Source organism: Triticum urartu, chromosome 3A (genome assembly GCF_056163025.1).
Source record: "Triticum urartu cultivar PI428250 chromosome 3A, HENAU_Tu73, whole genome shotgun sequence".
Classification (NCBI taxonomy): domain Eukaryota; kingdom Viridiplantae; phylum Streptophyta; class Magnoliopsida; order Poales; family Poaceae; genus Triticum; species Triticum urartu.
In genome coordinates, this window is record NC_141875.1 from 15,723,996 (window position 1) to 15,749,458 (window position 25,463).

General features: G+C 42.7%; 3 protein-coding genes, 1 long non-coding RNA gene and 2 pseudogenes across 4 annotated transcripts; 3 read left to right on the forward strand and 3 right to left on the reverse strand.

Annotated features, from left to right (window-relative positions):
* Positions 1–1,040: 1,040 nt before the first annotated feature.
* LOC125546483 (uncharacterized) lies at positions 1,041–2,156 on the forward strand. The gene is made up of 3 exons (XM_048710735.2): positions 1,041–1,223; positions 1,552–1,817; positions 1,955–2,156. Exons 1-3 carry the CDS (start codon positions 1,041–1,043, stop codon positions 2,154–2,156), a joined length of 651 nt encoding a protein of 216 aa, XP_048566692.2.
* Positions 2,157–3,016: 860 nt separating this feature from the next.
* Positions 3,017–5,598, reverse strand: LOC125546481 (protein FAR1-RELATED SEQUENCE 5-like; annotated as a pseudogene).
* A 1,269-nt stretch (positions 5,599–6,867) lies between these two features.
* LOC125542390 (uncharacterized) lies at positions 6,868–7,504 on the reverse strand. Its single transcript, XR_007297907.2, has 3 exons — positions 7,316–7,504; positions 7,105–7,217; positions 6,868–6,998 (listed from the first exon to the last, which is right to left on the reverse strand). It is a non-coding gene; the product is annotated as an uncharacterized LOC125542390 (long non-coding RNA).
* Positions 7,505–8,521: 1,017 nt separating this feature from the next.
* Positions 8,522–9,586, reverse strand: LOC125547640 (putative cyclin-dependent kinase F-2). Its single transcript, XM_048711453.2, has one exon. The coding sequence runs from the start codon at positions 9,584–9,586 to the stop codon at positions 8,522–8,524; it is 1,065 nt and encodes a 354-aa protein (XP_048567410.1).
* A 6,497-nt stretch (positions 9,587–16,083) lies between these two features.
* LOC147977848 (uncharacterized) lies at positions 16,084–16,548 on the forward strand. Its single transcript, XM_087514563.1, has one exon. The coding sequence runs from the start codon at positions 16,084–16,086 to the stop codon at positions 16,546–16,548; it is 465 nt and encodes a 154-aa protein (XP_087370689.1).
* A 1,551-nt stretch (positions 16,549–18,099) lies between these two features.
* On the forward strand, positions 18,100–19,762 carry LOC125546480 (putative E3 ubiquitin-protein ligase SINA-like 6; annotated as a pseudogene).
* Positions 19,763–25,463: the final 5,701 nt, after the last annotated feature.

The window sequence follows — 25,463 nt, forward strand, 5'->3', positions numbered from 1 at the left end:
CGATGACATGGCAACTGGATTTGATGCACCGTGTCACCTACTTTTTTTCTACCATGCTGCATTTTACATTTGCGCAACCATGTGGCAACTGAAGTTGATTCAATATGGCAACCGTAGTCTCCGTAACATGGCAAACACAGTGCATCACACATGGCAACTGGAATTGATTCAACACCATGTCACCTGCATTTTTTTTGTTTCCATGCTGCATTTTTTCATAAAGCAATCACATGGCAAGTGCAGTTGACACAACATGGCAACTGTAGTTGCTGTGACATGGCAACTACATTCCAACTAGATGGCAACTACATTCCAACTACATGGCAACTGTAGTTGCTATGACATGGTCACTACAGCTAGACCACACATGGCAACTGCCCCACTTTTTCCTACCTACAACTCACATCATGCACCCCATCTTTTCTCACAATCCATCTGCTTTTGATTTCCTAGGTATCCTAACCCACTTTTTTTATCACTGCAGCCACCATCGAGGAGATTTCACCGTCTCTTGAAGAAACTTATCGCATGCTTGAGGAGGCAGCATTGCAGAGGAAGTCCTCACGAGGGCAAGGGCAATCAAGTTCCAACGTGCCTGCAGACACGGTATCTGAGGATACCATTAGGAGTGCCACTCCTGGTTCTGTGAGGCAGCAGAGCGTAGTGCACCCACCTCCCGCGGAAGACTACGAGCCCGAATTCAGGGCCACTAAAGAACAGACCCAGCTGTACGATATCATCAAGCGGTTTGGAAATGCGAGGTCCAGCGGCAAGCACATGAAGGAGCTGGAAGCATAAACGACCACAGCCCATAACATCTCATTTTGCTTTGCTCCTTTTTTACCATTCACATCCTTCGTACTTTCTATGTTATATTGTTTTAGTTCTTTCATAAATTTTTTTTTACTTAGTACGCATGATCCTTCCATGTTATATTGTTTTCATACAGCTCATGTTTGGACAGAACCAAAGTCATTCAATGCGGAGCGACGTACGTCGACCTTGGTGATCTTGCTGAGTCCGTGAGGCCAAACGGCAAAATGTCGACGAATGTAGTTGCATGCGGGATTGACTACATCAACAACCACACCGATGTGTGCGCCGACAAGACAATCATGCATTACAGTGTGACCTGCAAAATATGGGACGGTGACTTCCACCACAAAATCCTGAGGAAGAACTTTGCCCAACACGGTGATTTCAAGCTCACAATGAAGAAATATGTGAGTACTCCTTTAATGTCTGCACTTTTTTTTCACAAGGTGTGCTTTTTGTTGCCATCATCTGCAGTTGTGTTTTACGTGGCAGTTGTTTTCATGTGGCAACAGCTGCCGTGCACACTGACTTATTTGATTTTTGCATGCCGCGCAAACTATGTGGCAACTTGACAGTAAAATACATGGCATAGTTTTGTTCACACATGGACGGCAACTTTATTTCAACTACCCCCACCCATAACCAGAGTTTTTCTACGTGATTCTAATTCCTTTGTCCCTCTGTTGTTCTTTATGCGAACGCTGATTCTCATTTTTCTCACTTTTTTAAATGCAGGTCATGTTCCCCATGTTCCAGGAGCTTTCACCACATGACCCACACGACAAGTGTGGTCACCACTACGTGATCTGTCTTGACCTGAAGAACCAACGTGTTGAGGTGCTTGATTCAATCCGTTCGGAAGATGATGCAGACCTCACCACGCATGCTGAATTCTTCATTAAGAACCTCAAAGAGACATGGCACCGTCACTATGAACACTCAAAGGTCCAGATCAGTCATTTCCCGACTGAGTATGTGGCGACTACAAAGCAAGGGAACACGTAATTCCTTCCTCCCTTTTCGTCTGCCATTTTACATCAATCCAATTCCTGTTTTGTTTGTTAGATCTGAAATTGAAGTCTGTCTTTTGTTACGTCTGAGCTCTTTGCGTGGTCACGTTACTCTTTTCCTCGTGCAGGACGGACTGTGGCTTTCACGCGCTGGAGTACCTTGCGAAGTGGGAAGGCAGAATTGTACCCGCTATCACAGCTGCAACGGTCGTTGAGCTCCGGAAAATCCACACATGGAACTGGTTGACGAATGAAGATTTCAACAAGCGGTCGGGAGCACGCGAGTTTGTGCAGGAAGTTGTCAAGAAAGTCACCAAGAAGTACAAGTGATCACGTGGCGTTACAGACCGGACGCACACCTTACATTCTGTTGCCGAGGAATGTAAGGTATTATCTCGTTGTTTATCGTTGAAAACTATGTTTGTGTGCTATGTTGTGGCTACAACCCCGCGTAGGCTACTATGTAGTGGTGGTGTGCGAGTGACATTTGAATAGTTTCATGTAATATATGTGTGGACGTGAACCTACTTTTAGGCGTAATTATTACAATGGTTTCATCGTTTCTAGCACCGATTTGATGCTTTGAACGCGTCTACGATGTTTTAAAAACGATGGCAAAATGTAGTTCATCAGACATGGGTAGTGGAAGTCATTGTCGTTTTACATTTTTGGCTGTTTTGCTTCTTCATTTTCATCGGTAACTGCACGGGGGTAGGTTGATCATGCATCCACAACGTTTTTGCTTGGGTTTATGCACGTTACGCTGTTTTCCAACTTGTTTCCCATACACTTGCACACAACACACTACGTGCCCGTAAACCGCGTCGTTTTTGTCATGTGAATACATGCCATGCAGAGTCATCAGGAATACCATGGCATATGTCCAGTACATCTAACATGGCAGATACAGTACAAACAACATGGCAGCTCCAGCATAATTAACATGGCAACTACAGCACAACTAAGATGGCAGATCCAGTACAATTAACATGGCAGATCCACTACAACTAGCATGGCATATTCAGTACAAAACAGCATGGCATATTTAGCATAAATTAGCATGGCATGTTTAGTATCAAAAATCATGGCAGACTAACTACACATAACATGGCAAATTAAATGCATACATCATGGCAGATTAAGTATCCATAACATGGCAACTGCATTTAACCATTCAATGAATTTTCCCTTGCACTTCTGATGCCCCTGAAGAGTTATTCCCCCAATTGTTTTAAAAAAGAATTCTCAACATCTAGGGTACAAAACAAAATGTCCACAACGCCACAATTTTTGCTCATGGATTGGCCGCCCCTTTCTTCGTTTTCTTGTGTTTTGCTTGGATCTCCAATCCCGACTTGTACCTTATCTCTCTTGGACGACCCTTTGTGATGGAACGGGGTGGGTTCCTGACCTGGGTCTGTGTGCTTGCTGTTCCAGATCCTATCTCCGAGTTTTCAGACGACGGCCCCGTGGATGAAGGCACGCTTGATGTGCGGGGGAACCGGTGTAAGGCTTCCTCGGCTTTCCTCTTCTTGATCTCATCAAGCTCTCTTTTTAGTGCTTTCCTGTGTTTTTCTGCGACTCTCACTGTGTCATCACTCTTGCATGCTTCATTAATTAGCTCAGCATAGTTCTTTGTCAGCACAACGTGACTCACGGCTTCCATGGTTGACTCTGGTCTCTCGTCATGCACAGCCAGAACTGCGTGTGTTGTTTGCGGCGCCAACGCATCGTCAGCGTCCCAAGTCCATCACCGCCTTATGAAATGTCGGGGCATCCGTGTCACAGCGTTCACTTCCATTACTTTTAGTATGTGACAGCACACAATGTCGTCCCGTTCGAACTTGCAGCATTGGCAGTAGAACTCGCCTTCGCCTATCGAGGCTGTGACGAAGTAGTTCCTTCCTTTGTCCGGGTCTTCAGGTTCTGAATCTGACATGCCCAAAATAGAACACACCTTGAACGTACGTTCGTCCACCTGGAAAGCCGTGAACATGCTGGCACGCTTTATTTCTTCCTGGAATCTGCATTTTTTGTGTGTTTTCTGTTAAACTATTATGGGCTTTTTTCTTGTAGCACCTTATGTTGTCATGGAAAATAGATATACATTTTGTTTGAACATGGCAAACGTAATTCATTGAACATGGCAAATATAGTATGTTGAACATGGCAAATGCAGTACGCTATACATGGCAAATGCAGTACAATAGACATGGCAACTGCATTTTCAACAAACATGGCAGATGCATCTTATTTAAACATGGCAACTGCATTTTGTTAAACATGGCAACTAGAGTTTATTAAACATGGCAATTGCATTTCAGCAAACATGGCAGTTGCATTTTAGTAAACATGGCAATTGCATTTCAATAGACATGGCAACAACATAACATTTTCCATTTGACACTAGCATTTGCACACCAACATGTCCAGTGGAAGTACATTGCATTAAACATGGCAACTGCATTTCATTGAACATTGAAACTGCATCCGGGTAAGCATGACAAACAGAATTTCTATTGAATATGACAACTGCATCTGAGTAAGCATGGCAAACAGTACTTTATTAAACATGGCAACCGCAAAATCATGGCAACTGCATCGCACTCTATAAGGCACATACTGACTTGATGCTTTTTCTACAAATAAGACTGTAACGCAACTGACTTACTTGTTAAAGATCTTGTTGGTGTATATCTTGCTCATTTGCCTCTCCATCGGTAAGTACGTTAGCAATTTTGGCTGCTTTAGCGCGGTGTTCGCTTCTTGCTGCAGCTCAGATCCTAGAATTTTTTGTTGCAAAGCTGTGTACTGCTTGGCAAACTGTAGCAATGAGTTGCCAGGACTGACGTACCGCTTCAAAACAACATTGAATCCCTCGCTGCGCTGCGTAGTCTGCAGAAAGGGGAAGAAGCACTGCATGAAGTAGGCCGGCACCCAGTACATTTGCTTCTCCCATAGGCTTACAAGAGTCTCGTTGTCTTGGACTTGACGTGTTTCAGTCATGGCCATCCAGCTCCTTTCAAACTCCTCCACCGTCAAGCTGTGGTCCACGCACAGTTCGAATGCCTTGTGCAGCTCTGGACGGTCAGCAAAGAACGGTCCTAGCGTCTCCTCAGCCTTCTTTATAATGTGCCACCTACAGTGCCTGTGCACTGCCAACGGAAAGACCTCCTCTATGCCTGCACGCATGCTGAAATCTTGGTCCGTTATTATGTTCATCGGAGCAAGTCCATCCATGCACTCCAAGAAGCTCTTGAACAGCCAAACGTACCCATCCGTGTCTTCGTTCCGGACGAGCCCGCAGCCGAACTGCAACGACTGATTGTGGTTATTTATCCCTATGAATGGAGCGCACGGCATCTTATACATGTTGGTGAGGTACGTCGCGTCGAATGAAATGCAATTTCGGAAATGTTTGTAGGCTCTCCTTGCAGCACCATCCACCCAATACATGTTCCTGACACGGTCCTCATCGTCCAACCTTATCCTGTAGAAGAAATCTGCATCTTCTTTGGCTTTCTCATCGAAGTAGGCAATTGTGGCCTCTATGTCTGCCAACTTGCTCTCTCTACGGTACCTTGCCCGTAGGTTTGTGACGTCAGCTGGTATGTACGGCATGCTACTCAGAGTCCCCTTTTTGCTGTGGATGAGAGATAGTATCTGCACCATTCTCGATGGACCGACGTTACAATCATGTAGCAGCTTTACGAATTGCCTTTCGACGGGGGTGAACCCTCTGTGGGCGGTCAGAAATTTCACCAGGTCGAACTTCTTTATCAGTTGGTGGTTGTGCTCGTCAAAATACTCATTGACCACCCACTGTGCTCCATCTACGTTTAGCTTACACCGGACAGGGCACTCAGTCTTCTGAATGATACCTCTCTTTCGTTCCGGAACGACAGGCGCATCGCCTTTTCCCTTCTTGTTCCTGCGTGCCTTGTGGCACCTCATCTCACCTCTGCTGTACTCGTTAGTTTTCTTAATTTTCCTACGGTACTCGGTGTTGACCGCAAACCCATGGAACTTTGCATATGTCTGGTAGTATTCCTTTGCTGCTTCGAATGACTCAAATCTCTGCCCAATGTACGGTGGCTGAGGCACCACGATCTCTGATTGCCCACCATCTTCATCCCCTTGCGCGTCGTCGTCAGTTTCATCGTTCACTTCAGTATGGGCGGCAGTCCCATCTACCTGAGAGTTGCCAGTGCTTGTGTTCAAAGGGGTGCTTGCTGGCATTGCTGGAATGATTGCCATTCCCGACTCTAACTCGAAATTGTTTGCGGCATGTTTGTCTGCTGTCTGGTGGAACGCGTCTTCCATGCGCTCAGAGCTCCCCGCAGTAGATGTGCCGGCGCCGCTGTGCATTGTAGTTGTAGGTTCTGTAACAGGGAAAAACAGGTACGAGATTAAGAATTTTGTGTTGGATAACATGTGGATCGCAACGGATCACACCATCTTCGAGTGATTTTCCATGACATCTTTTACAAACAGCAAGCCGTCAGTCTGTGGGTGGTCATTTTTATGGCAGCTGTAGGTGTGCAGACATGGCACCTACTGTTCAGCAAACATGGCAACCATTGTTTTGCCTACAAATAACTACAAATAGCAAATGTAGCGCTGTTTTTTGTGGTTTAGATATTTTCCCTCTACCTTGTTGTGCTGTATTTGACCATCGTGTGTGGTCTGTTACACCATAATGACGTGATCCACCAGGAATTTGCTAAGCTTGCCAGGAGACGTTTGCCGGGTCACCGCCAGCGTAATAACCTACAATCATAGTAGTGGTTGGTCAAATCGCAGCAAACGCATTTCGTGCTAGCACGGCAACTGCAATTGCCCTTATGTGGCAAATGCATTTTTGCTTGCATGGCAACTGAAGTTGCATCGGTAGGGCAATCGCAGTTTGTTATTAGATGGCAATTGCAGTTGTCATGAAATGGCAACTACAGCTTTTCCTACATGGCAACTGCAGGTGTGCAGAGATGGCAAATGTTGTTTTTAATACATGGCAACCGTAGAAGACCAGTCATGGCAATTTTTGTAGTTGTCAACTATGCTCCTTGTGCTGACTGAGCATCCGCATCTTCACTATGTTTATGGACTCACCTGTGTACGACGTCGATGGCAGGTACATGGGTGCTGCCCGATTCCACGTGCTGCACGAAGGCTCTGCATTTTACACCCGTGATAACTCGTGAGTCCTTTTGCCATCTTTTTTTCATGTTCATTTTTCATGTCCACAGCATTATGTGCTCTTTTTTCGTTTTTGCATTACCTTGATTAGCCATACTAGCTAGTTGGAGTTGGCTGCCCGTACATTTGTCAGCGTTAGCGCCTTGTGACTGCACTTGCCACGGGCCCCCCTAAGAGTGTTCTGGTCATAAGAACCTGCAAGACAAATGACAGTGCACGACATAAGTAGAATGTCATGTCCATCGTCGCGAAGATGGCAAATGTTTCTCTTCATTTTTTAGCACGCATCGTACCTACGCCTGCATACTGTTCTAGCAGCGGCAGCAACGGCCCTGCAGAGATGAGCTGACTGTACTCTGATGCATCGAAAGGTGGCGGCGTTTCTGGCCTTTGAGAACCCCAATCATCTGCACCATCTTCGTGATTCATTCTTTTCCGTGTCTCGCTTCTGTTCTGATGTGCTCTCAATCACTGGATGAACAAGAAGGCATCAACAATCCAATTTTTTTTATCATTGTGCTGCTTGCATGTAGAAGTTAACACGTCAGTGCTATCACATTTTCATGCGTTGGCAACCAACATATCATGGCTAGTAGGACATGCACATCCACTATCCTTTTCTAAAATCTGGTGCTAGCTATCCGTTTGATTCGATGGCATCAGGCTCTACAATAGGATGGCAAGCAATAAGTTGACATGGTGGCAGTTGACGACAATGACAGGTGGCAACTGACGTTATACACCAATGGCAATTAATTTTCACACCCCCCATTATTCCAAATTTATCAATTCTCTCTCCCTTTTTATGGATTCCTGCACATCCATTCATTCACCAACTAGGAGCATCAATCTACTGAGAACTCACGGTTATCTCTAGCGTACTACATGGCAGATCTAGTGTATTCTGCTTGGCAACTGCGAAGTCACACAACGTATGTAGTGTTTTAACCCTGTAGGATGGATCTAGTTGCCAACTTCGTCGGTAATTTTGCAATTTTCTGCCCAGAAGGAGGATGAGAAACAGTAGGGAGATCGGGAGATTCACCTGCTTTTAGCTGGTCGTCTCTGAAGGGCGTTGTTGGAGTGGGGATTGGGGGGGTGGGATGGGGTGGGGGGAGATAAGGGGTGTGGTTTGCGGTGGGAGCGCCCTACAGATCCTCCCTGGTTGCCATGGCAACCAGAGATGGCCGGCGACGGAGGTCGGGGTTCGACAGGCGGGGGGCGAGGGCGCAGACGAGACGGATCGAAGGCCGGGAACGGCTGGGTCGTGCGGGCAGCGGCTCGTCTGGCCCGGACGAGGCAGTGCGGGCGGGGTTGCCACGCACCGGACGTGCGGGCGCGCTTTTGTGCGCGCGGACGGGGTCGTGCGGGGCGGTTCCCGTCCATGCCACACGATGCGTGTGGGCGGGTTGCCCTCCACGCCACACGTGTGGCAGTTATCGGCTTCCTACATTAATTCCACACAGGCAGCTACATTATGGATTGTGCAAGTTAACCAATCAGCTCTTTGCAGCCCTGAAGTTGGTCTCTTTAAACCACCTATGCCGCAGCGCGCCCCTCGCCATGAGTCTCTTTTCAGGGTTGCATCGCAGAAGGCCGCTCAAGACCTCAAAACCAGCTTCTGAAAGTTGGGGGCGGCATCTTCTCCTAGCATCGGCAGGAGATGGGAACATGGAGCGCAAACTGCTATGCAATGCCCATCCGCCGGGCAGCTGCCGACCATCATAGCCCGGCCACTCTTTGATGTCTGCTGTACCAAGAAGGTCCAAAATCGCACTGAGGTGGTCCATGTCGGTCTTCCCATAGAAAGGGTGGTGACCAGCAAGTAGTTCAGCCATCATGACGACAAGAGCCCAAGAGTCGATGCGCTCGTCGTAATTCGTGGACCCTAGGAGGAGCTCTGGTGCGCGGTAACCCCGTGTTCCAATGTGGTTTGAATAGGGCGGCCCATCGGTCATGTTGCATGATAGCCCAAGGTCACAGATCTTGAGGTTCCTGCGGTCGTCGACGAGCACGTTCCCCGGCTTAAGGTCACGATGCTTGAGACCTAGACGGTTCATCCTCCCCACGCCGGTGAGGAGCTGCCTCATCATCAGGCAGACCTCCATCTCGGTGTGTCTCCTCCCGAAACGGACGTGCTTCATAACATACCTGAGGGTTTGTCCGACGAACTCCATGGCGATGAAGGCCTCGCCGTTGTGTTGGCCCGAGGCGCGCAGCTGCACAATGGACGGGTGGCCGCTGCACTTCTCCAAGGCGCTGACCTCGCCCGCAAAGACGGAGAGGTAGCGGTCGCCGCGGTCATCGTTGCCGTACTTGTTTGTGCGGAGGCACTTGATAGCGACTATCTCGCCGGTGCGGCGGTCTCTCGCCCGGTAAACGACACCGAAGCCCCCTTCACCGATCTTGCCGAGTCGCTCGAAGCGGCTCCCTATTGCAGACTTTGAGGAGTCGCCACCGGTGGCCGTGGCTCTTTGGCCCCATTCATCCCGTCTATCAACACGGTTGCGCACTGCCGGTGTGGCGGTGGCGACGTCGTTGCCTATGACTTCCGACCATCCCATATTTTGCAACTAGGCAGCAACTGAACTCCAACTACTCTGACGATCTGAGGCAGGTTAGGCTCGCTTTTATAGCCAGCGGGCGGCTCTCGTTTATAGTATCCTGTTACTAATACGCGTGGCGCCGTTAATTAGTTTCCGCCTCGTACTCCTATTCCTATTCCGGAAGAGGTAAATACACCCATGGTGTCTGAACTTGCCATGGATGTTCACTTTAGTGCCTAAAGTTGAAAAATACGCCGAACTGGTTTTAAAACTTGGCTGACTCGTGCAAATACGGTGCCAATCTCATATATAGACATATAGTGTGCTGATGTGGTCCCGTATTTGCTGACATGTCATGGGGCCACGTGTAGTGGCGAAGCAAGATTACTTTAATAATATTTATGTCTCTATGACTAGTGGTCCCGTATGTCAGAACAAAAAGAAAATTGAAATTAAAAATAGTGCCGGATCAGAGACGAACATACGACCTGCAGTTTGAAAAGAGCACATGCTGACCACTGCACCAAACAGTTAATGAATGATAAACAAAAAGGCTTGTGGTGCTTAAATGGGCTGCATCCAGTGACCCATTTAGTGCATGTTATTTTTTAAAAAGAAATGTAAAAGGTCTGTAAATGATATTCATAATAATAAACTTTACATTCAAATATTTGTGTGTTATTAAAAATTACCTCGTGTATTGTATTCACTAAACATTTAAAAATGTATTTAAAGAACATTCGTAAATATAATCTATGATAGTATATTTTAAAAGTTTGTAGTTACTAAACATTTTTAAACACTCATGGCTTATATTTAAACTACTATTTTCTAAATAATAAGTGAATATTTCTAAAAATTATAGGAACATTTTTAGTAAGTTATTTTATTGCATACCTCTATATATTTACTCTGTGTCCACGTAAATATTTGTGTGCATTGAGGTTATTATTTATGCACCAAAAATATTTATAACCCACAGCATGATATGGGGCCTGTTTCTTTTTTTTAATACATGCACATGAATATTTGTATACCATAAGGTAATTATTAATGACACACAAATATTTCTATATCAGGAGGTAATTATTAACAACACACAAATATTTGAATCTAGTTCTATTTTATGAATTATAATTTACAGACTTTTAACATTTTTTAAAGTTAACCTGTACTAAATAGGCACCGAATGCAGCCTATTTAAGCACCAAAAGCTATTATAGTACATAAGGGAAGAGAGGCCAAAGTTTGCAGTGATGCCTCTTCGGTGTATTGGTTGGCGGGTGAATAATCAAAGAGCAAGATCGTAGTTTCGATTCCAAACGAGCATAATTTTAGTTTCCATTTTTTTTATAGACTGACAGGCGGGACCCATTAGTCATATATACATATATAGCATTCAAATAATCATATTTCATCGTTACACATGGACCCCAAGCCACATCAGTCAAATACGGTGCCATGTCAACACATTATATGTCTACATAGGTGTTTAGCATCATATTTGCACGCGCTAGCCAAGTTTTAGAACCAGTTCAATGTATTTTTCAAGTTCAGGCACTAAAGTGAACATTCATGACAAGTTCAAGTACCACCGGTGTAATTACCTCATTCCGGAAAGAAACGCATCAGTGTTATGCTATTTTTTCTTTCGAGTCGCATGTTGACCATTTTATATTGGGAAAGGAACACTTGTAGTTATGAAATTAAAAACTGCTAAGAACACGCAATATATGTTTCCGCTTTTCTCTACTCCTAATGGAGCAGTTGGTAGTCTCGCTTTCAGGTTTTTTTCGTCCCACCTCTCATGGTTTTTTTTGGTACCTCCTCCCACCTTCATTGGTTTTTTCGTAGATTTTTTTGTCCCCTCCCCCCACTTCATCGGTTTATTTTCGCGTCACCCTCTCACATAACAAAAGAAATCTAAACAAATCAGAACTTTCCATACTGGTGCAAGTTATTTAGTAAAATGTAGAATCAATCACGAACAATCTTTAAAGATCAGATCTAAATTAATTAACCTTACCTTAAATCACTCAATCACATTAAGTAGAAAACAAATATTTGATTTTCATAAAAATCCCTCAAACACATTAACCTTACCTTAACTCACGGATGGTAATCAATCTCCAAACAAAGGAAACAATACATCGAGAGAGCAGTAAATAAACTCCCTTTCTTATGATATGTATATGATTTTCCCTTCCCTCTCCTTTGTCGAGAGTTCTTGATTTTCGAGGCCGATGCTTGGGCTTCGTCACTGGGTCGCGACGGTGCCGGAGGACGAGGACGGCGAGGCCGGGTGCCGCGGCACCGCGTTGGCAGCGGCCGGTGAAGGGGGCGAAGAAGGGTGGCTTCCCTGGCCCTGGCCATGGCCGTGGTCCTGGCAGTTGGTGCGATGGAAGCGGCACTTTAAGGACCCGGCGTGGGTAGCCTGCGCGCAAACGCACTTGGAAGCGGGCCCGTGGCCCGCGCCGGACGGCGCCGACGCCGACCCGGGCCACCTCCTCCGCGTATTCTTGGAGCTGTGGCAGGCCGATTTACATGAAATTAATTCTCTCAGTTGTGGTGGCAAATATAATACACATAATCCATATTGTTATGCACTAGCGTGTGTGTGTGTGAAATAGATGGATTATCGTCATGTACCCAATAAGATGGATATGTGTGTGTGTGTTAGAGAGAGAGGGAGAGGGGGGGAGAGAGTGAGGAAGAGGGAGGGAGAGTGTGTGTGTGGGGATTTGATGGTAAAAAACATCGTCAATTTCACTTGATATGTATGAAAATATTAATATTAAACTCTTAAAGTTAATGTGGCCCCATTGCAACGCACGGGCGTTCTTCTAGTACATCCTTTATGTATGTGTTATGGGAAAGGGACACGTAACTCCATATTCTGAAAATCATAGCTTCGAAGATCGAACGCTGCCATGGCCTTCACTTGGTGAAATGCCTCTGTAGCACATCAATAAGTAATTGTATTGTTATTTTATTAATAAAAAACCAGGAGAAATGTAATTATATATGTTTTTGCGAGGAGGCCAAAGGCCATATATTAAGTAGCATTTTTAACCTTTAAATTTACGAGAACAGACGTATGGCTCTCGGCCTCCATGGAGGCCTTTTTTTTTTGAAAAAATTAAAATTCAAAGTTTTTGGTTTCAAAATTTTAAAAAAAATATTGTGGTAGTAAACAAGGATGTTATGTATATGTAAGTAAAATTTCAGGATGAAATACGTTGAAATGCGACCTGTACAAAAAGGACAAATTCATGGCCTTGGAGGATGAATAGTATCATGTGTTAAAAAGCCCGAAATTTGTCTTTTTTGAACACCCTCGTTTCAACATATATTGCCCTGAAATTTTACACACATGTGTGTAATGCCTCCATGTATATCTGTATTTGTTTTCAGAATTTTTTAAAATGTAGAAAATATATAATTTGACGAATTTTGAATTTTAAAACCGAGCTCCATGGAGCTCGGCCTCCAAAGGCAGTATCCGTTAAAAATACTCTTATACAAACTGAAAATTACTATCCTTCAAAATATATTTTACACAAACTATTTGTCAATGTTATATAATATTGGGTGCACCCTTTCTAAACATTGTTGATTTTCAATAGAGAAGTAGTCTCGAACACATGCATTCATTAGGCGAGCTTCACACTAGTCGTGGCAGATAAGAAAATTTTGACGTACACACATGTAAAGGGATGGGAATACAGGTAAAAATCATACAAATAAATTTGGACTACACTCATGAAATTCTTTTCTCCAAGATATTGTTTTTGTTCTTCTTTTTTTAGTATGAACCAACACCCTTATGTCTTTATATTTTACATTAATCTAAAAAATACGAACGTGTGAAATGTATCTTGTAACAATAATGATACCTTTCTCTTATTTATTGATAAGCAAGATATATATCTCTCAATAAACATATTTTATTTTATTTCATTTAGAATTTCACATGCCATATACTTCTCTCCAATCTCGGTGTAGCTTAATCAAACATGCATGCAAATGAGGATAGTGCAAAAGCCAGACAATCTTGGGGCTCATCCTCGCAAAAATTCACTGGAGTGGCCATGAAGGGATTGACAACCCCTTTATCGCGTTGATTGCAAGGTTCTTGATTGTTTGTGCATGTACTAGCTGACTTGCGTGTTGTCTCCTACTGGATTGATACCTTGGTTCTCAAAAACTGAGGGAAATACTTACGCTACTTTGCTGCATCACCCTTTCCTCTTCAAGGGAAAACCAAGGCATGCTCAAGAGGTAGCAAGAAGGATTTCTGGCACCGTTGTCGGGGAAATCTACGCTCAAGTCAAGACATACCAAGTACCCATCATAAACTCTTCTCCCTCGCATTACATTATTTGCCATTCGCCTCTTGTTTTCCTCTCCCCCAGTTCTAAAACGATTTTCGAAAACCTTTGCCTTTTCTTCGTCCTTCTTCCCGTATGTCTTTTTGTTTGTGTTTCCATGTGCCTTCTATTTGCTTGCATCTTTGCTTGCTAAAAATCTATTGATATGGATCCACTTAAAGTGTTCACTTGGATCATCTTCGATCTATATGTGCTCGTGCTAAAACACCAACTAGTTTAGTTGAGTGAAAATCTTTAGATGAGCATGCTCATTTTGTGCTTCATCGTTTGTTTGACAAGGGGAAGCTCTTATGGTATCAAATAAATAGTTTGCTATGCTATGCTTGGAATCTTTGTGAAATTTGTGATTTTACTTGTTGCTCTAAGAACCCTAAAAACACCTTCCCTACCTATGTGAGTTTAATGATAATGAAATCTTATCTTCTTATGGAAAGGGTGTTTATAGTTACTATGATATCGAACAAATTGAAGAATTTGTCATTTTTAAGGGTGCTCATGAAGTTGCTTCTTTGATTGAAAAGTATGATATTACTCTCTACAAATCTGAAAATTCCGACATACTTAAATATTGCTATGAAAACTATGCTCATAATGCCTATGTTAAAGAATTTATTGAGAGAATGACCGTTCCCTTGGAAGAAACTAATGATATGCACGAATCTATAGATAATTATGATTCCTATTATTTGATTGAAATATCCCTTGATGAACATGATGCTTGCTATTCTTATGGACATGATGCCAATATTTATGGAGATGAATTTGCTATAGTTCCTTACGTTAAACATGAGATTATTGCTATTGCACCCATACTTGATAGTTCCTTGAATTAAAAGCATGATTGCAATGATTCTACCATAAATTCTATTAATGTCAATTGTGGTAATAATATGCAAAACCCTAAGCTTGGGGATCGATACTAATTTTTCTATGTCTACTACTTGTTGCAATGATCATGATTGAGGTGATTCTTCTTATGATCTTACAAATTTATTTAAGCCCCATGATGAATATGAGATTGATAATAGTGTTTGCAATAATATTGAAATGGGTTTCGAAGAGTGTCAACTTTATGAATTATTTAATAAAAGTGGGTTTGGAGAGGTCATGACTTTAGTTAATGATAATCCCACTATTTTGGAAGAGTGTCAACTTCGCATGCATGTGGATCGTGAGAATATGTTATGTGATAGCTATTTTGTTGAATTTGCCTATGATCCTACATGTAATTATTATGAGAGAGGAAAATATGGTTGTAGAAATTTCCATGTTACTAAATTGCCTCTCGCTATGATGAGATTGCTTTTGTTTCTTTCTTCTTTCTAGCATATGCTAGATCTTGCTTGGCTTGCTAAATTTTTTTCCTATAAAATGCCTATGCATAGGAAGTATGTTAGACTTAGATGTGATTTTCATATACTACATGATGCTCTCTTCGTGTTTCAATTGCTATCTTTCATGTGAGCATCATTAAAATTATCAATACCTAGCTAAAAAGGCATTAAAGAAAAGCGCTTGTTGGGAGGCAACCCAATTTTATTTTTGTTCTTTGCTTTTTGCAACTGTTTAGTAATAAATAATTCATCATGATACTGTTATGATTGTGTTTTTTGTGTTTTAATTAGTGTTTGTGTCAAGTAAAGCCTTTAGGATTTTCTTGGATGATAGTTGTTTAATCTTGCTGAAAAAGACAAAAACTTTGCGCTCATGAAAATAATTTTCATAAATCACAGAAAAGAGACTAATAGAACTTGTAGTGGCCTAGCGGCAAAGGCATCCTTTCCCTAGCAGCTAGTCGCGGGTTCGAGTCTGGCCTCGCGCAGGTTTATTTTTTTTTCGAAAAAAAGCAAAAAAGCAAAAGTTTAAAAAATGCTGTAATGACAAGGGGTCGAGAACTCGCGACGTACGAGTAAGTTGTTGCTGCGGTCCACACACCATTACGCCAGGAATTGGTTCGTGATACTTATTAGTAAAATACTTAGTATATCGATGTAAAAATTATTTGAATTCAAATTTTGATTTTAAATTCTGCCCGAGTTTTTTTTGGAATTTCGCGGTTACCGGGGTAACCGCAAATTCCGGTGACCCTTGAGAAAAAAGGACCGCTTGGGATCCAAAACCTTGATGGGGCCAACGGCCGCCCTTCTTGACCATTTCACCTCCGTGCACAAGCGGCCGCCTACGACCATCAGATACTCCAGGAAGCTTGAGTTCCACGTACAACCAGGCTTGCACGTTCTCTGTACGAAAGACAAGCAGATTTTGTTGCTCAATGTTGTGGTAGAGCCATTTGGGCATGGCATCTCCGTCGTCTGCTTCCAACCTGGCGGCGTCCGACCGAAAGCTACAGACTCCAAGTTCAAATGTCAAATGTCCTACCATTGCTCAATGACCGAGCATTATCAGAGTTCAGTTTACAAGATAGCAAGCTCGTCACTTTCTGGTGGGTTACCAAAGAGGTACAACTTAATCCTGCCCAAGGACGATGTATCTGATGATGGAAAGGGTATCTTGCTTACAATCTCCATTGAAGATCCGAAAGAAAAGCTGCGTCTGCCCATATGTCTGAAGCCAGTACACGGTGCATGAAGGCGCAAGGTTCAGTGCGGACTTCTCATTCTTCACGGCTTTCACTGCTTTGGTTTCAGGACATATATATGTTCTGAGGCTTTATGACCTCGGACTCTTCTATTATCGTAGTAGTTCTGATGATATGCATCCTGCTGTAGTACGTCAGTTCATGCTTCAATACGTGAGTTTGTAGGGGAGAAGTAACGTTTTCCTGGTTCGGGAGTTGCCGGACCAGATGTTTGACGTCGTGGAAATTGTGAAATCATGTTGAAAATGCACGTGGAATTGAGCATTTTGTTTTGCTGGATGATGAAACCTCTGGTATTTGATGCTCGAAAGTTTTTTTGTCATTAGCCAAACTGCTCATGGGAGCATAAATTAAAAAGTTTAGTGCATTTGTACACGCAAAGACCAAGCTGACATAAGTGTATTGCAAGGTAAAGCATAATAGTGTGTCGCTGTTTTATCGTCACATGTTACCTTTTAAAATTTGAAACGAATAAAATATGTTACAATGTTCATAAGCTATATATTTTACTTACTTATTTTTTCAAATTTTGTTAGTTGGATACAGTGTCATATTTTGTGTTTGTTAGTGTTTAAATATGAAAATTGTAACCAGCCGTTTAAGGTTTCCCCGCCTCCTGCCGATCTGCCTCGTCTCCTCTGGCCTTAGGGCCATGGAGGCGTGGTGGATCTTTGCCCTTGCTGGCTGGAGGGCTCATGCTTCGATTTTAGGTGTTTTTTTAGTTTTGCTTAGGGATTGTGTCCTGTTCAACGAGGTGAGACAATGGTGACTCTTTGAAGGTGGAATAAGGTTCTTCTCGCCTAGCCATGTCTCAGCAGTACGTCTCACGTCGTAGGGGGGCGTGTGGAGGTGTGTCTCCAGTGAATCTTGTGTGACTCATTCGGTGTTTGTCTTCGGTGAATCTGAATGTATCTGGTATTTGTTTGTTTTTGTTTCATGTCTTACATGTTGGATCCTTCTGATCTATGCTTCTCATCATAGATGGTGGCGTATGTAATTCTGGCCAGCTGATCATTTGGGGCGACTTGCCAATTGTGTAGTATAATAAGTTTTGCCCCGTTCTGATGAGGGAGGGGTGATGATGGCGTTACCCCTTCTATTTGCTCTAGTGCATGTAGTCGTCGCTCGATGGCCTACGGATCTAAATGTAATTTTTGTTACTTTTGATGTTCTTTGTGCTATCTTAATGTGTTACTCCCTCCGTCCCACAAAAACGCTCTTAATTGAAAGTTTTGTTTTAGAAAAAGAGTATGGATTGCAGTATTGCACGCCGTCGGAGCAACGAGCGGCCAAGGGCACAGTCAACAAGGAGGACCTCAACCGGGTTTTCTCTCCAACCGTATGTGAAAGCGAACCAGTTTCCTCCTCGGTACCATTGCCCACTTATCATCTCGGAATACGGACGGGCTCTCGTCTCTCCAGCTTCCACGCCCACAGGCCACATCTGATCTGCCTATATATGTCGGGCACTGGAGCTTCGCCTGCTACTACTACTTTCCGAACCAGAAGCTTAGTGAGAGGAAAAGCTAGTTTTGGTGGCGATGGACGGTGGCACCTCTAGCAAGAGACGAGTAGAAGGCCGGGGAGAGGGAGAGAGCAGCGGCAAGAGGCAGAATGTCCGCATGGGGATGGACGCCCTCGACTGCCCCGTTTGATTTCATCCCCTCAGGCCTCCCATATACCAGGTACATGCGCATACATGTTTACCTGTCTCTCAAAGTTCAGATAATTTTTTAGAAAGAAAAACTATGATTGATGAACCGTTGGATATAATGCTACTTGCTAAAATCAGTTCCTTCTGAAAGCACGGAATGGAGTAGCTATAGTCGCTGAAATTTGGTTTCTGTAGAGAATTAATTAGGACACTAATATTTTGATCGAGACTGAAACTGTTAGCAACTATGGACACCGTGTCCTAGTCCACATCTGTTCCCTAGTAGGCTATATATGGATCAGGGCAGTGGGCGGATGCTATATATTCCTCTACAAACAAATTTAAGATATTTTAGATCACTAAAGTAGTGATCTTAAACGTCTTATATTTATTTTCAGAGTGAGTATATATATCTCTAATAGGAGTTGTATACAGATCACAGCTTCAAACTTACAGACTAGCATGTTGCATGTACCAACACTAACCCCTACATGAATACTTGCATAATTTTGTGCGGTACTGACTTATCATGTTGCTCTGTAGTACTTTAACTTCAGTTTCCGCTAAAAAAAGTTTCTCTCACATGAGACCCGGCTAATCCTTCCTGTTTCTTCCAGTGTTCTGTGGGGCATTTCATATGCTCATCTTGCCGTCCCAAGCTCGTGCGCAACAAGTGTCACTTATGCTCTGCTGAAACTACCTTCAAGCGCTGTTTAGGGATGGAACGTCTCATGGAATCAGTCAAGGTCCCTTGCTCCAATGCCAAATATGGATGCGCTGAGAAGCTCACTTACTACCAGAAAGATGAACACGAAAAGGCATGCCCTAACACTCCATGTTTCTGCCCAGAGTCCAGCTGCACCTTTGCAGGGGCAACAAATGACCTCCTTGACCATTTCACCTCCGGGCACAACTGGCCCTCTACAACCATCAAATACTCCAGAGATGTCAAGTTCCGCCTAGAACCAGGCATACATTTTCTGCATACCAAAGACAGGAAACTTTTCCTTCTCAACGTAGTACTAGAGCCAGTCAGGCTTGCCATCTCTGTCTTGTGCATCCAACCTAAAGCTACAGACTCCAAGTTCGTGTGTAATATGCACTATGATTGTTCTGTGACCGGCTATTTTCAGTATTCATCTTGGGAGATACGAAGCTCATTGTTGTCCGATGGGCTACCCAAGGGATACAACTTAATTCTGCCCAAAGATGAGATATCTAATGATGGAAAGGGTATCTTGCTTAGCTTCGCATTGATGATCCTAAAGTAAAGGTGCATGAGCCCATGTCTGAAACCAGTATGTACCGGGTGTATGAAGGTGCAAGGTTAGTGTGGACTGTTCGTTGTTCGCGGCTTTCACTGTTTTGGGTTAAGGGCTTGTTTATGTTTAGAGGCTTTATAATATCAGACTCCCCTTCCTGGTTGTTTTGATGAAAGTGCATTCTGTTTCGATGTTCCATTTCATGTAAGGAGTGCTTTCCTGATTTGGGAGGTGCCAGATCAAATGTTTGATGCTGTGAAAATTGTGAAACTGTGTCTGAAGTACTAAATGACCAGTTGGCTCTGCTGACTGATGCAATCTTTGTTGTTTGCTGCTCTAAAGTCGTGTCGTAGACAAATTGCTCAGGGAACATGAACAGAAAATATTAATGCAATTTTACGATGTTACAACATGATGGCAAATACTGAAATTGTAACAGTTGTCTACACTTTTGACAAGCTGGTCGTTCGTGTGTTGCCGTTTTGAGTTGAAAAAAGTGAAATGGTTGCATTGATCATATAAGTGTACCTAGCCATAGATTTCAAATGCTCTTTGTTGGATACGCTATCATTTTTGTTGGTATTGAAAGATAAAACTAGTCACTTTTTTGAACCAAATTTTAGGTTATGTTCATCATATAAAAGAAGAGTAATGAACAATGAGTTTTTTTTCTGAAATACACAATCAATTTCAGTGTATTCTGTGGTAAAATCTTAGAAACATAAAACACAAATACAATTTGATTGGAAAGTCTTGAACTAACTTCCAAACAGATTCTTTGGCTGAAATAGCACCTGCTGGGCCACACGCCTGGCTGCTACCGCCGCTTCTTTCCGTGTCCGAGGACGAGTTGTTGTTTTTTTCTTGAAAATATCAGATCTATTATAATGATTGACCGGAAGTACAAAACACATCAAACATAATAAAAGTTACATCAAGGGCCATGGACCACCGAACGACCATTGTCGCCGCCAGAACGAGCCGTCGACGCGCCGCTGTCCCAGCTCCCATAACGGAGCCGGCCTGACTTTGTCGATCACAGCCGGGAAGTCTTCGTGCATGTGCTCCTAAGGACCAGTGTTCTGGAGCCGCAGTCATCACCCTTGAATCCTTGAATCGATCTGAAGAATTTGAAACCAAATATCGCCGTCGCATATGCACGACGAGAAACTCTAACCTCGTCGCCCTGAAGAACTGGCAAGAATCTACGTCAGAGCTCGAACTATTATCAAGCATCAAACTTTTCTTAGTATTCAACGCACTAAAAAGAAAGTTTTACAAATCTTGAATACCAAGCATATTAAGATCATTAAGCAAATTACCATGCTATTTAAGACTATCAAAATAATCTAAGTGAAGCATGAGAGATCAATAGTTTCTATAAAATGAATCCACCACCGTGCTCTAAAATATATAAGTGAAGCACTAAAGCAAAAACTACAACGCTCAAAAGATATAAGTGAAGCACATAGAGCAAAACTATAGAGCTAAAAAGATATAAGTGAAGCACATAGAGTATTCTAACAAATTCCAAACCATGTATGGCTCTCTCAAAAGGTGTGTACAGCAAGGATGATTGTGGTAAACTAAAAAGCAAAGACTCAAATCATACAAGACGCTCCAAGCAAAACACATATCATGTGGTGAATAAAAAATTTACTATTCTTGAATACCTAGCATATTAGGATTATTTAATAAAATTACCATGCTATTTAAGACACTCAAAATAATCTAAGTGAAGCATGAGATATCAATAGTTTCTATAAAACAAATCCACCACCGTGCTCTAAAAGATATAAGTGAAGTACTAGAGCAAAAACTATATAACTCAAAAGATATAAGTGAAGCACATAGAGTATTCTAATAAGTTCCGAATCATGTGTGTCTCTCTCAAAAGGTGTGTACAGCAAGGATGATTGTGGTAAACTAAAAAGAAAAGACTCAAATCATACAAGACGCTCCAAGCAAAACACATATCATGTGATGAATAAAAATATAGCTCTAAGTAAAGTTACCGATGGAAGTAGACGAAAGAGGGGATGCCTTCTGGGGCATCCCGAAGCTTTGGCTTTTTGGTGTCCTTAGATTATCTTGGGGGTTCCATGGGCATCCCCAAGCTTAGGCTCTTGCCACTCCTTGTTTCATAATCCATCAAATCTTTCACCCAAAACTTGAAAACTTCACAACACAAAACTCAGCAGAAAATCTCGTGAGCTCCGTTAGCGAAAGAAAACAAAATACCACTTCAAGGTACTGCAATGAACTCATTATTTATTTATATTGGTGTTAAACCTTCTGTATTCCAACTTCTCTATGGTTTATAGGCTCTTTTACTAGCCATAGATTCATCAAAATAAGCAAACAACACACGAAAAACAGAATCTGTCAAAAACAGAACAGTGTAGTAATCTGTAACTAACGCAAACTTCTGGAACTCCAAAAAATCAGACAAAATAGGACGACCTAGACAATTTGTTTATTGATCAGAAGCAATTGGAATCAATATTTTATAACGTTTTGGTGATTTTTAAAAATTGTTTTCGTGAACAGAAAGTTTCTGGAAATTACAGCAAGATCAAATAACTATCATCCAAGAAGATCTTATAGGTTTAACTTGGCACAAACACTAATTAAAACATAAAAACACATCTAACCAGACGCTAGAACAAATATTTATTCCTAAACAGAAGCAAAAAGCAAAAAACTAAAAATAAAATTGGGTTGCCTCCCAACAAGCGCTATCGTTTAACGCCCCTAGCTAGGCATAAAAGCAAGGATAGATTTAGGTATTGCCCTCTTTGGTGGGAAATTATTCACTAAGACATCTATCATCCTTTAGAGTTTTTTATTTCTATTAATTATAAACTTTTAGGAATAGGATTGAAAAATTCATTTGTAGCAAATGGTTCCTTAATGATAGCAAAAAGATTGGGATGAATACTTATAGATTTAAGATCCGCAGTTTCCTTACTAGAGGATTCACCCTTATTTTTAGGAACATACATAAGCTTGGAAATTTTAGTTGGAGGACTTGGGGTATTCTTTACAGAAGAAAAAGCGGTCCCCAAGTTGGTAATGATACCCTCAAGTTTGTCGATTCTAGTGGAATCTTGATTTATTCTTTCATTAACTATGTGTTCCTTTTCCTTAATATTTTTCAAAGTGACTCCTACCTTAGATCCATATTGGGTAATTTGGTTGTGGATCTTTTTATCAAGATTTTCAATTAACTCTACCGTAGCAACTTTATTTTCAATAATTTCAAGTCTTTGCATAACATGCTCCAAAGTTAACATAGTTCCATTAACCAAGAGAGGTGGTGAGCCAAATAAATCTATCATAACATTATAAGAGTCAAAAGTATGGCTACTCAAGAAATTCCCTCCGGTAATGGTATCAAGAATATATCTATAGCAAGGATTAGCGCCTACATAAAAATTGCGAAGAAGAACGGAAGTAGATTGCTTCCTGGCAGATCTATTTTGAGCATTGCAAATTCTATACCAAGCGTCTTTTAGATTTTCTCCCTCCCTTTGTTTAAAATTTAGAACTTCATTCTCGGGAGACAACGGAGAAGATAGAGGACTAGCCATAACAACAAGCAAACGGAAAAGAGGCAAACGAAAAAGAGAGGGCGAATAAAACGGCAAGGGTGAAGTGGGGGAGAGAAAAACGAGAGGCAGATCGCAAATAATGTAATGCGGGAGATAAGGGTTTGTGATGGGTACTTGGTATGTTGACTTTTGCGTAGAACTCCCCAGCAACGGCGCCAGAAATCCTTCTTGCTACCTCTTGAGCACTCGTTGGTTTTCCCTTGAAGAGGAAAGGGTGATGCAGCAAAGTAACGTAAGTATTTCCCTCAGTTTTTGAGAACCAAAGTATCAATCCAGTAGGAGGGTATGCGCGAGTCCCTCGCACCTACACAAAACAAATAAATCCTCGCAACCAACGCGATAAGACGTTGTCAATCCCTACACGGTCACTTACGAGAGTGAGATCTGATAGATATGATAGGATAATATTTTTGGTATTTTTATGATAAAGATGCAAAGTAAAATAAAAGCAAAGTAGAAAGCAACAGAAATAACTAAGTGTTGGAAGATTAATATGATGAAGATAGACCCGGGGGGCCATAGGTTTCACTAGTGGCTCCTCTCAAGAGCATAAGTATTTTACGGTGGGTGAACAAATTACTGTTGAGCAATTGACAGAATTAAGCATAGTTATGAGAGTATCTAGGTATGATCATGTATATAGGCATCACGTCCGAGACAAGTAGACCGACTCCTGCCTCCATCTACTACTATTACTCCACACATCGACCGCTATCCAGCATGCATCTAGAGTATTAAGTTCATAAGAGCAGAGTAACACCTTAAGCAAGATGAAATGATGTAGAGGGATAAATTCATTCAATATGGTAAAAAAACCCATCTTGTTATCCTCGATGGCAACAATACAATACGTGCCTTGCTTCCCCTACTGTCACTGGGAAAGGACACCGCAAGATTGAACCCAAAGCTAAGCACTTCTCCCATTGCAAGAAAGATCAATCTAGTAGGCCAAACCAAACTGATAATTCGACGAGACTTGCAAAGATAACCAATCATACATGAAAGAATTCAGAGAAGATTCAAATATTGTTCATAGATAAACTTAATCATAAACCCACAATTCATCGGTCTCAACAAACACACCGCAAAAGAATATTACATCGAATAGATCTCCACGAGAGAGGGGGAGAACATTGTATTGAGATCCAAAAAGAGAGAGGAAGCCATCTAGCTACTAACTATGGACCCGAAGGTCTGAGGTAAACTACTCACACTTTATCGAAGAGGCTATGGTGTTGATGTAGAAGCCCTCCGTGATCGATGACCTCTCCGGCGGAGCTCCGGAATAGGCCCCAAGATGGGATCTCGTGGGTACAGAAGGTTGCGGCGGTGGAATTAGGTTTTTGGCTCCGTATCTGATTGTTTGGGGGTACGTAGGTATATATAGGAGGAAGAAGTACGTCGGTGGAGCAACAGGGGGCCCACGATGGTGGAAAGCCCGCCCTAGGGGGGGGGGGGGGGGTAGGCGCGCCCCCCTACCTCGTGGCTTCCCTGTTGGTTGCTTGACGTGGCGTTCCGAAAATCACGTTCACGAAGGTTTCATTCCGTTTGGACTCCGTTTGATATTCTTTTTCTGCGAAACTCTGAAATAGGCAAAAAACAGCAATTCTGGGCTGGGCCTCCGGTTAATAGGTTCCAAAAATAATATAAAAGTGAATAATAAAGCCCAATAATGTCCAAAACAGAAGATAATGTAGTATGGAGCAATCAAAAATTATAGATACGTTGGAGACGTATCACCTGCCAAAAGAACCTTGCAAGATCCCGATCGAATGCACTATGCACACCCTCCGGTAGGATATACATCCCCATCATGAACATGGGGAGGCACGCTAGGTTGGAACTAATAAGGATCGATTTGCTCCCTTTGGAGGTAAACCGTCCTCGCCAGGGTTCAGCCCGGCCAGCCACTCGATCCACGAGAGGATCGAATGCACTAGAAAGGATTTTGGAGTCCGCCAACGGCATCCCCAAATATGTTGTGGGAAAGGAGGTTAGTCTACAATTCAGGTTATCTACGATCCTCTGTTGCTCCTCAGCGGAGTATCCCAACACAACGACCTTGCTCTTGTCAAAGTTAATCTTGAGTCCCGACATAGCCTCAAAGCATAGGAGTAGGAAGTTAAGATTAACTATGTCGAGGGCGGATCCCTCAACCATAATCATGGTGGCATTAGCGTATTGGAGATGGGTGACCCCTCCTCCCGGAATGAGGTGTAATCATGGTGTCATCGGCGTATTGGAGATGGGTGACCCCTCCTCCCGGAATGAGGTGACCAACCTCATTCCGGGAGGAGGGGTCACCCATCTCCAATACGCTGATCACACCATGATTATGGTCGAGGGATCCGCCCTCGACATAGTTAATCTTAAAT

Coding starts and splice junctions, on each gene's coding strand:
- LOC125546483 (XM_048710735.2), top strand. CDS start 1,041: ATGTCGACGAATGTAGTTGCATGCGGGATTGACTACATCAACAACCAC. Junction 1,224..1,551: donor AGCTCACAATGAAGAAATAT/GTGAGTACTCCT, acceptor TTTTAAATGCAG/GTCATGTTCCCCATGTTCCA. Junction 1,818..1,954: donor ACTACAAAGCAAGGGAACAC/GTAATTCCTTCC, acceptor TTCCTCGTGCAG/GACGGACTGTGGCTTTCACG.
- LOC125547640 (XM_048711453.2), bottom strand. CDS start 9,586: ATGGGATGGTCGGAAGTCATAGGCAACGACGTCGCCACCGCCACACCG.
- LOC147977848 (XM_087514563.1), top strand. CDS start 16,084: ATGGGGCCAACGGCCGCCCTTCTTGACCATTTCACCTCCGTGCACAAG.